The following is a 12,391-nucleotide window of genomic DNA, read 5'->3' as shown; positions in this document are numbered from 1 at the left end:
TCACATTGAGAGAGAGAGAGAGAGAGAGAGAGAGAGAGTAATTTTGGTGGCTTTGATTTCTTGCCCTTCTTAAGCATGGTTGAATATGAACTAATTTTCATGTTGCAGGAATGGTATGAGGACATTTTTTTTTTTTGAGATTGTCAGTGCAAGAATTGGAAAAAAAAAAAAAAAATTGGCTTTTTTTCTGTGAGTAATGATGCAAAGAAGCATCAGAGTTCAGAAAAGGTGGAAACATGGTTGGACAAAAGTTACGGCCAATATGACTGGAGACCAAAGAGCATAACTGTTATTTGGCCATGGACCTTTCAAAATCTGTTTTGGATATGTGTTGGTAATTTTCTCACCATTATATGAAAGATGATTTCGATGAAAGCCATTTGCAGTACACTTAATTGTTCTCTTGTACATCTTTGTTTCACTTCTTGGAGAACCCAAGTTTGCATACTGAGAATTGTTTCAATGAATATATTCAGTGCAAATCATTTGGATTAGGAGATTGTAAATAATCCAGCCATGGGAATTGCAAAGATCATCTCACGTCTCATTCTTATAATGTCAGTGCTTAAGCTTAGTTCTTTACTTTATGCAGATGATGTAATACTTCTGAATAAATTCAGTACAAGTCTGCAAGATTCCAAGACTCCCTTGAATAACTGTTGTAATAAATTCGGTATGAAAATCAGCAATAAAAATACAATGAAAATAGGCAGAAACATTGAAAACATCCACTATATCCTGAATGGTGAACCTTAGAACAAGTAAAACATGTCAGCTATTTAGGCACAGTTTTTAGTGAAGATGGTAAATTAAATATAGAAATAGATGACAGAATTAGTAAAACTGATATGGTAAGAAGTCAGCTGAATAAATTTATATGGAATAAGAAAGAAATTAGCCAAAACACTAAATCAGCTGTATCCAAGACGGTGTTCAAACCAATTTTAATTTATGGATCTGAGAGCTGGGTTAGAAATAAAACACTTGATCAAAGACTGGAGACCTCTTATATGAGAGCTCTGAGAAAGATTATCATAATGAACAGATGGCATCAGTGGAAGTATCACATTAAAAATTAGCATATTAGGAAAGAATTTTCCATTGTTAGCATTCAGGAATGTGTTAATAGAGCTAATCTCAGGTAGTACGGTAACTTAAACAGAATGGGAGAGAAAAAGATTAACAAAACAAGTGTTCTTTGCCAGGTTGGCAAGGAAAAGATCCTGAGGAAGACCAAGATGTAAATTGATTGAAAGACAGAAACATATGATCTGATAATATTGGAAACTTGACAGATAACAGATTAATTTGAAGGAAAATTGTTGATCGGAAGTTAGTAATACTGTAACTTTTTTCATGTAGTACTATCATAATTATCCTGTACACCCCCTGAAGACACATCAGAAATTTGATGATGATGATGATTAATCATCTTGTTCCCTTGCCTCCAGATCCTCTCAATTGTCTTTCCATCTCCTTGAAACTCAAATGATTATATCTATGTATCTATTTGGATATCTATGTATCCCTACATGGATACGTAGATATCCAAGTAGATACATAGATATCTACTTGGATAGTAGGCCAGATGTGAACTGAACCAAGCATTGTCAAATGGGAGAATAATTTATTTTTTCTTACAAATTACTGTTCTCTTCAGTCCAGTTATCTGATGCAGCAACTTAACCAACTCAATATCATCAATAAACAATTGAATGTCACCCTCTAATCCATCTCTAGTATCATTAATATGTGTTAATTCACATTGACTCAAGTACTGAACCCTGTGGTACAACACTGGTTACATTCCTTCTCAGACTACTTCACTTCCTGATACCCTCATCCCTTTGAGTTTGTATAATTACCTTGCAAGTGGAATCCTGCCAGATGCCTTAACAAGATCTAGAAATATTGATGTATATTCATTCCAATTCTCTTCCTCTTCTTTTGCTTTGTTATAGAACTTGAGCAGATTGTTAAATTAATACCTATCTATATCAAGCCCATCACTGTCCTCTCATATATAGAATCTTAGTGGCACTGGTGTATTGATAGAAACAGCAAATGAATTTGATAGAAGGGGACGGAGATTTTTTCGCTGAAGATCAAAAAAAAATAAAAAAAATAAAAATCAGCTAACGCCTTTTTATTCCCGTATATACGGGAGTAGGCGAGGCCATTTAGCCCTATCTAACTTTTGGAGACTGAGTGGGCAGTTCAATCTCCACTGGTACCCAATCAGAGACAGATGGCCCAAGGCTATCACTAATTAAGCGGTACGCAGTGAAGAGAGACGGCTCAAATGTGCCGCCATCTCGTGGTCTCTAACCCTAACACAATATATTTAATGCCTGAAATAATGTGGGTTCTACGGTCGATTTTCTTGAGTTTACAGGACGAAAAACCCGAGTTTCCGGGAGGAAAAACCTGCTTGCCCGTGCCAGAGATCGACTAACTCGGGAACCGGTCGAAAAAAGGCTTAGAAAAATTTCCTCTAGTCGCCGACTAGACTCGAAACCAAGACTTCCTTCGTGCGGCCTAGCGCGGTGGTGTGCAAACGCCACATCCACTGAGCTACACAGGCTCTTAAAAAAAAAAAAAAGATATCCCAAATTGGAAACTGTCTTACATGGTATGTACACAAATTCCACTTTTGAGATGAAGGTGATCAAAGAGTGTGTGTAATTAGGAAAACTTCTTTAATATGTGTGTGTGAGAAACTTGAAATCATGTGTGTGTGTGTGTGTGTGTATGTAAAAATAGGTGTGGTTTTGGAGATCAGAGATGGAAGTGAACATCATTGAGGTTGGTGGAACTCAGACAGTGTATACTTGTGAAGTGCATCTGGAAGATTTTGAGAAGCTTGCATTTTTTCCATGTGTAATCCATTTCTCTCTGTTCAGCTCTTCATGGTTGTTGTTTAAGATTGAGTTGTAAGTGGAAGGGCTGTTGAATATAGAGTAATGATTCTTTTCTGAACCATACCTTTGTAGAAGTAAATTGTCTTTGGTCTAGAGTTCAAATGTGGGCTTTTGGTTCATCAAAGACTTCAGTAAGCAAAGTTGTGGTATTATACCAGGTTATGAAACTCCTTTACTACATAGAAATTAGCATCACAGAAGCCTTGGAGTGTGGATATCAGACCCTTAATTCCTGCATATGTTTATTCACTCCTAGATAGTTTTTTTTTCCCAGTGTAATGACTTAATGCCTCTTTTACTGTGGAAGATATCCATGACTACTAACTGACCCACTAATGTGAGGATATAGGCATAAGATTTAATTGTTGCAGACCGAATAGACTTCCCTGAAGTTTGGCAAAAAGGGGTTGTTTAAGTAAACATGTTTTTTTGTTTTATTTCAACTGTAAGTTATTTAATGGTAGAAAGAATTGTTTAATGCGTGATGGTGGCTTGCTTTGGCCTTGTCAGACTTACATTTTGATTTAGTCATTTTATGAAGTGTGTTAAATAAAATAAACCTGCAATACATATAAATGTTTCATAAACGAACAAAAATCATTGCATTTTAGGACAGAGATCATATTAAATCAAAAATAGTCATAACAGGTGACACTGTTTAATTATTTTGGTTGCATAATAACATATCTAAATACAAAGATATAGATGAAAAATAAATAAATAAATTTCAGAAAATCTATAGAACAGTAAAAAGAACACTAATAAAAAAAAATATATATATATATAAAATTAGAAACCCAACATAAATATAATAATGTCCACTCTTACTCTATTACATGGTTTAGAAATATGGAGTGTTAAAAAGAATAATCAAAGTAAAATACAGGAAACTGTAATGAGATTTCTAAGAATTTAAGGATGCAAAATATTATACCATATAAAAATACTACAGCAATACTAGAATAGATACATATAGAATGGCTTAGATGGTGTTGATTCGAAATAATGTTTTACAGTATAAACAACACTAAGAGAGGAAAAAATACATTTATTAAACTCACTGATATTTTGCTGGTTTTCTAACCAGCATCATCAGAGCATAATTATAACTGTAAAAGGCACACAGCACCTAACTACATAATTGAGAAAAACAATCAATTATAACTGACAACAAAACTAATTTCCTTACATACCACCCTCTAGAATAGATAGGTATTTATTGTTTAGATGAAAAGATCAGTACAGAGAGAAATGGAAAAGCATCTCTATAGTATGGAGAAGCTATCTAGTTATGGTATGTGAGACAAATGATAGCAAAAGTGACATGGAATTGTAATAATGATTGATACAGAAGAGTTTGACCTGATAAAGAAGGCTGCAAGTGAAACAGCAGAGATGAATGAGAAGTGGGATTGAATTAGTGTGGAAGATATGAAATGTGAAGGATGTCTGTGAAAGGGATATTAGAAGTGAATTTATGAAGTTAAGGCATGAATTGTAGTAGTTGCAGAATGAAATAAGTCAGAGACGTGATTGAAAGATCACTTCTCTGACTTATGAAGGAAGATGCCTATAAAAGAGGAGTTGAATGTAAACGATTTCAGCAAAAGGTTAAAAGATAGGATAAAGAAAAAAGATGAGTATAGTCTTTTGTAGAGATTCCATTGTTCATAGCAATAGTGAAATTGTTTTCGAAAAGTTGGAGATAGTTGTGAACATGTTGTTAATATATGATGCAGGCAGTTGAGGAGAAAAGCACTGATTAGAATTGGCATGACAATTCGGATGTGTATATATACATTTCTCAATTATGTGATTGTACACTGCTTGGAAAGAAGTCAATGGACACCATAGTGTGAAGAACAAACAGCCTTGCCACTTACCGTAATAAGTAGTAGGACTTCCTTTCACTGCGTGTTTACAGTAATCCTACAGGGCATACTTTCCACAAGCGTACGATAGCAATCAATGGGAATTTTGGACTATTCTTCCTGTAGGCATGTAATGAGGTTCTGGACTGTTGTGGGTGGACATCCCTTGATGTCACCAGATGTTCCAGTTCATCCCACATATTCAAAATGGTTGAGATCAGGGCTCTGCGGAGACCTGTCAAGTGAGAAAATGGTTATTTTTATGAGAAATGATACAGTTCTGGGTTTTGTTTGGATTGAAATTGACTAGGTTATCTGAACCCCATTGGAGGTCTGACTTGAAGGCAGTGGTGGTTGCTCTTCTGTAGGTTGAGGTGAGTTGTATGAGGTTTATCAAAAGAAAGGGAGGAGTGCAATGTGCAGTTGTCTGCAAAACTGTGTATCGGGTTGGAGGTAAGCTGAAGTAGGTCATTGATATACACCCTCTGTCCAAAAAGAAACCGAACTTTTGATAGAAAATAAAACACAGGCCAATTATAATTATTCAAATCATTTATTTCAATCAATATACTCTCCCTCAGCTTCGATACAGCATTTGGCACAGTCAATTAATTTGTTAAATGAATTTTTTATATCGGTTTTTGGAGATACTGTTGAGGGTCGTGGTTACTGTTGCTTGAACGTTTTCAGTGGTGTCGTATCACTTTCCTTTCATCAGCAAATGAAGTCAGGGGAAGAGAAAGAACTCACAGGGTGCTAAATCGGGTGAATACTGCGAGTGATCCAACACACAAACTTGGTTTTTGCTCGAAAACTGTCTCACAATGTTTGAACGATGAGATGGTGCATTATCGTGCAAAAGTGGCCAACTGCCTGCATCGCAATATTCATGCCATATGCGATGAATTTTCACTATCAATCGCTTCAAACTTCGAGACAAAACTCTTGGAATCGTAGAAACAAATCAGCATTGTCTTTACTTTTGACTTCTCCAAGCGACTTTTTTTCAGATGCCCCTCTTCTGGTGGTCTCCAATCAGCACTCTGGCTCTTTGTTTCGGGCTTATACTCAAAACACCATGTTTTGTCACCAATAATGATCGTTTCAAGGAAGTTTGAGTCCTTATGAGTGGGTTTAATGAGGTCCTTGCAGTGTTCAATTCAATACATTTTTTGGTCATCGGTCAACTTGTGGGGAACAAATTGCGAATTCAATTTACGAAGGACCAAATTCTTATTCAAAATGTTGTGCACAATTGATTGATTTTGGAATCCCCAATTCATCTTCAATCAATCTCATGGATGATTTCAGGTTTTCTTTGATGAAATCATGCACTTTTTGGATGTTAACTTCGCTTAGCCCAGTTTTTGGATGGCCCGGCTTTTTGTTGTCCTCGAGCATCTCATGACTACTTTGAAATCGCTTAAACCACTCGTAAACTTGAGTACGGGATAAGCATTCATCACTGTATGTATGCTTTTTGAAGTATTTGATGCATTATGGTAAAACTTTTACCAAGTTTAACACCAAAGTCAGTCGCAGTTCTCAACACCTAAAGGAAAATGTTTGAAACTCATTTTCCGACCGTTCGTCAAAACACACTGTCACTCTTGGCACTATAACTCTGCTTCTAATGAAACAAATGTCATAAACAGTTGACACAACACTAATGAAGGTTGCCGCTTTCAACAACAGTGTCATCACTAGTTTCTTCTTTTTTCAAAAAGTTCGGTTTCTTTTTGGACAGAGGGTGGGTGAGAGGAGAGAGCCTTGAGAAACCCTGGCATTAGTTGAATGGTGAGAGGATAAAGAGCCATCCACCACCACACATAGTGTACATCCAGATAGAAATCTGGCAATCCAACTACAGAGGTCTTGGAATACACCAAACGATGGCAGCTTGCTTAGTAAGCCCTTGTGCCACGCTCGGTCAAATGCCTTGGAGATATCAACTGCTTGAGATTTGCCAAACTTCTCCAAGGCATTTGTCCAGAGATGGTTGATATATGTGAGCAGATCTCCTGTTGATCAGCAGCTACAGAATCCATACTGGTGGCCGTTTATTAGATGGGTAGCTTTTAAGTGTAGGAGTTGGGAATTGATGATTTTTTTCATTACTTTAGACAGGACTGAGATGAGCGAGATGGGGCGATAGTTGGATGGCAATGACTTGTTGCCTTTCTTGGGAATGGGTTGATTATAGGCCAATTTCCACGCTGTGAGATAGATACCAGTGGAGTAAGACAGTGTGTATATATATATAAGCAACATAGGACAGGAGACAGTTCTGGTGTGCAAAATGCCTTCTGGGCTGGGAGACGTTTTTGTGTCTAATTTGGACAGTATTTTGCCGATCTCTTTCTGGCTAAAGGATACATTGTATGTTGGGCATCTGGAATGGTTGGGGGACATTTGCCATTGTCAATTATGCATGCATTGGAAGCAAAGTGTGAGGCCAGGAGATTGGCTTTTTCTGTTGGTGATGATGCAGTGGAGCCATCTTGATATGATAGAGGTGGGAATAGTGTTGGGCAGAAGTTACGGCCGATTGCTTTGGCGAGGGACCAAAAGTCTCAGCTGCCATTTGAACAGGCTGCTAATTTTCTGCTTTTTGCTCTTTCAAACTCTGTTTTGGAAGTATTTATTGTTTGTTTGCATTTATTTTGGGCTTGGATATAAACCCTAAAGGATGGGGTTCTTGATTTGAGCTAGTAATGGTATTTTTGTTTTTTCATTTGTACAGCCTTGGTGCATCTTTTGGAAAACCAGGGTTTAGTTAGGGAATGGCAGGTCAGGGAATGTATGATTCCATGCCAGTGAGGATTGCTTTGGTTATGAGTTCGGTCATGTGTTTAGGTTGGAAGGTTGGAAGCAATAGTCTGACCATGGAATGAAGCATAGAAGTTGTGGAGCATGTCCTACTTGGCACTGTTATAATGCCAAACTACTCATGTATGGGAGTGGATGTCTAAGTGTTGTTGCATTGTGGTCAGAATTGCCAAGTGGGCTCTGTACATTCACTATGTATTTGGAAGGTTGAAACCGGTTTGGGTAGTGACCTCTCCTCATAATGTAGGGCAGTATTACATCTCCTAGGAGCTTTGTTTTACATTATGAGAAAATATCAAGGATAGTGAGGGAGCTTGCTCCACCTTTGCTTCGAGTTGCCTTAGTGTTGTACTACCAGGTGTTCACTTATGCTTGGATTCGCCCGATAGTTCTTCGGCATGAAACTCTTAGATCATAGTTTTCGATCTCAGAGTTTTGCATACTGGCTGTAAAATAATGAGATTTTTATCCCCTTAATTAACTCCACCAGAAAAAATAGCCGTTTGGCTTTTTATCTTAGTTATAATATATAATATATGGGCACCCCTTTCTGGCATTCGTATAGTGAAGGGATGCAAGTTCATTTCACTTAAACTTTGATATCATTCAGGTCTACCTACTCACTGATGAGACCTCAAAAAAGGTTGAAACCGGTCTGGGTAGTAACCACTCCTCATAATGTAGGGCAGTATTACATCTCCTAGGAGCTGTGTTTTTACATTATGAGAAAATATCAAGGATAGTGAGGGAGCTTGCTCCACCTTTGCTTCGAGTTGCCTTGGTGTTTTACTACCAGGTTTTCACTTACGCTTGGATTCGCCTGATTGTTCTTCGGCATGAAACTCTTAGATTGTAGTTTTCGATCTCAGAGTTTCGCATACTGGCTGTAAAATAATAAAGGATTTTTATCCCCTTAATTTAATTAACTTCGCCAGAAAAAATAGCTGTTTGGCTTTTTGTCTTTGAACATATTGTTGATTGGTGTTATTACTTTTGATGTGCTTGTCGGCGTGTCGCAAGTCACTTTTACGAGGAGATTACAGAGTGGAAAGTTCGTTCTGTCCTTTCTTTTGTTGATGGGCCCGAAACGATGCCACCTGATGATATTTTTAGGATTGTGTCACATTCTTCTGCTAATTTGGTGATGTCTTCTTTCAGTGCTTTCCGTTTTCTTTTGGAAAGTTTAAAATGACATCGTTGAATTTTTTGTTTTTGCCCTCCATCGAGTCGTGCACCGTTAATGATATTATTTCACAGAGTTCATTTGCGAGGAAGGGTAAACTTGTGTTGCGCCGCTGATTGTCAGTTGATTCGAGCTTGGTTTCTAGTGCCTGTATTTTGAAGGAAAGCGTTTCATTTAAAGCACATGATGTCAAGCTTGTCTTTTTGTAATCACAAATCACAAACATACCTAGGACTTCTTTTTCATGGTCAGATGACTACTTCCATTCTCTTGAGACTTGTATTCTCTGCTATTCGAAAGTCTCATTCACTATCCAAGCATTGTTAAACAACAGGTGCATCAAAACAATCAAAAAAAAAAAAAAATCAGTACATTGCAGGTGGCTTGAAACAAGAACTTGAGTTCCATTTTCAGTCTGGATTGAAGCACACAAATGGAAAAGAGTCGAGAAATCTGAATATGAAAGGACTAATTGCAGAAAAACTTGCCTTGTGCACAAATGGCACTCTGCTTTCTGATTTCTTACAAAGGCTATTCAGCACAACCTCTGATCACCTGTGCTTCCATTGCTTTGCTTTCTATAGGTGACTACTGTAACAACACCTAAAGGTAAAATTGATTACTCTCCTGAACAGTTTTATCTGATTCCTCTATAGATGAAGGCCTTTTCCCATTTCAGATACAATGAACCACTTATTCTATGGTAGTATCTTATTTTTTATCACAAAGACATCAGATTTCTGTGACAAAAAATTAATTGTTGTGAAAATTTATCATTTACTTGAATATCTATTAAAAATACTTTAAAAATGAAAGGGATTATTTTTCACTTAAGCATACACAAATATGGTAATGAATAAAGCAGTGAAAGGCAAACCTGAAATTAAGTTCTTAGTTATGATAGATTTTTATTTGTGAAATTAGTGTTATTCGTGTTCACAAATTCTTATATTCCTAAATGTGATAATTCTCCACTGTTGTATTAATACAAAAGTTCCCAACCTACAACTGCATTTATTGTGTGTGTGTGTGGGGGGGGGGGGGGGGGGGGGGCTATGGATATACTAAAAGTCATTCACTGATAATGAGTGATCACTTATTTTTTATGACAGTGACATGAAAATTTAATTTGCTTTTGCATTACCTTTTCCATAATATGCAATTTTATGTATGATATGGATTACATGAGTTATATTACATTTAATATGAAAAAGTTTCTTTGTTCTTTTCTGCTTTTAGACGGTCATCAGACAATATCGAAAGGAGATTCTGTTTTGATATCATTATGGACGATAGACCAGGGATATATACATTTCAAGCACTCTCAGATGCAGATAGGAAATTATGGGTAGATGCAATGGATGGAAAAGAATTGGTGAGTAATAACTGAAGATCTAAATATCTTTATATGCCTGAATACTTCAGAAATAATATTAAATGCATTAAAAAATTTTTCAAAACACCATACATAGTGTTTGGTGTTTTGAAATCTCAATCCACCAACTGCAGCTAACCACATCATCTACACCAACACCATCTACTGCCCATCACAACCATAGTATTTCCACAGACAATCGCAAACATCCATGCCCATGGCAGGATTCGAAAACCTGCAGCCTTTTGACTGGAGAGCAGATATGCTAACCAATTAGCCAACCAGGCTGGCAGGGAGGGCACTGCTCTACAACTCAAGGTTATCAATGCTATGCATTGTAGCCAATAGCTGCAGCTCCTAAACAATACAGAATCCTGCCTCCAACATAAAATAGCTCATCCCAGGATACATCTGAAAAGGTATCCAGAGTGCTTAATAGTTCCCACTGTTTAAAGTACTTGTTGAGATTAGTGGAGTGCTTCATTGTGATACTGACTCTAGAAATGGTCCTTTATGTTTGTAATGGCTTTTGCATTGTACCATTTTTTTTTCATTTAATCTTGGTGTCCGTTCATGAACTACTAGTCCTGTCTTACAGTAGCATGTATTTCCTAAGATCAGAGTATGTGTTAACACTTCTGCCTGTCTATACTAGTCCAAGTGCATACAACCATAAGGCACTACAGACAGATAGTAAAAAGCAGGGCCGTGCGGTTGTGCAGATTGTGCCCCACACAAGCGTGCTTGAAGATGTGGGGTGCCATTTCACTACAGGAAATAATAAAAAAATATATATACATTTTATTATTGAATTATATCATACTATATAAATTACACAATTAAAAATTATAGTTAATGCAATAAAAATGAAATTTAAAATTAGTCAGATTATTATGAATTCTTAATCTAACAATGTTTTTAACTTAATACATCACCAGTTTTATTTTAATTTGTTTGAAGTGAAACGTTTATCAATATTACCACAGATTTTATTTCACAGATTAAGCATCGACTCAGCAAAAATTGTATAAATATTCTCGATTGTTTATTATATTTTTCGTGGAAATTATTAGTTTAAGACAGACTGTGAATTCATTCTTAATCCGTGCTTTGCGCTTTGTGGATGTGTGATTGTGACTGAAACAGTGACATTGTTCTACAAATTTGGAATGTAAGAAGCTATAACATAATTGATTTTTTTTTCAACATTAAGCATTTGGTGAGACTTTAAAATAAAAAGAGCAGTAAAATTTACCAGCCAAAATTAATTTTGATTTTAATTGAACCTCTAGTTTTCACAAAACACATTTATAACATTTTTTTTTAAAATAAATTTAAATGACTGTTATTGTATAGTTAAATAATTTTAATTTTTTTTTTATAAATTTACCATTATTTTCTTCTTAACCCCTTAACCGATTATCCCGTGTGTGTGTGTGTGTGTGTGTGTGTGTGTGTGTGTGTGTGTGTGTGTGTGTGTGTGTGTGTGTGTGTGTGTGTACGTACGTACTGGTCACTACTGAGGGACAATAGCTAAAAATCCCATATATATGCTGGGTAGCCAACTTTTACTTCTCTTCTTATTTTAAAGTCTAACCAAGTATGTTAACTCCTAGATGTCGGGGAAAAAAACAGCCAAAGAAGTTATCTGATGCACAAAACAGAAAAAGACAATTGGTGTGTCAGGCTGATGTGGTTCGACTTAAATTAATAAACATAGATTATTTATCAGCTATAAAACTCTTTAGATGATCCAGGATTGTTTACACATACTGCAATTGGGCCCTTTCTTGATACTTGTGTGATGTATTTTGCATCATTTCATTTTGTGCATTATAGTGTTACTGTGCAGTTGCCTTTTGTTTTATAAAATATATTGATTGTTGTTTAGTAATTTTTTTTGTGTGAATTTGGATTATTATTCACGTAAAGTAAGTCCATCTATTATATTTTTGCTAAGTTTGAAAATCAATTAAATTGTTTCATTTTAGTTATCTTATTTTGAAAACAAGATTTTTATGTTATGTTGGGTAGATGTCTAGAAAATAAATAATTTTCAATAAGAGATTTATTTATATATTTCTTCTTATTTCTAATTTACTAATTTCTTTAATAAATAATTAAAAAAAAATCAGCTAATGCCTTTTTATTTCTGTATATAAGGAGTAGGCGAGGCCGTTTTAGCTCTATTTAACTTTTGGAGACTGAGTGG

At 36.0% G+C, this 12,391-nt stretch overlaps 1 protein-coding gene across 2 annotated transcripts in view; it reads left to right on the top strand.

Moving 5' to 3' along the window:
* Graf (GTPase regulator associated with FAK) overlaps nt 1-12,391 on the top strand; it is a 573,290-nt gene that overhangs the window by 312,642 nt on the left and 248,257 nt on the right. For both annotated transcript variants that reach the window (XM_090395958.1, XM_090395957.1), the window contains one exon: nt 10,044-10,179. In XM_090395958.1, the coding sequence (XP_090252084.1) occupies nt 10,044-10,179 (136 nt within the window). The remainder of the gene's footprint in view (nt 1-10,043; nt 10,180-12,391) is intronic.

This window comes from Typopeltis vanoorti, chromosome 7 (genome assembly GCF_054136105.1).
Source record: "Typopeltis vanoorti isolate ZY-2024b chromosome 7, IOZ_Tvanoo_1.0, whole genome shotgun sequence".
NCBI classification, from domain to species: Eukaryota; Metazoa; Arthropoda; class Arachnida; order Uropygi; family Thelyphonidae; genus Typopeltis; species Typopeltis vanoorti.
The sequence above is the reverse complement of the archived record's forward strand: the minus strand, read 5'-3'. Positions and strand labels throughout refer to the sequence as shown.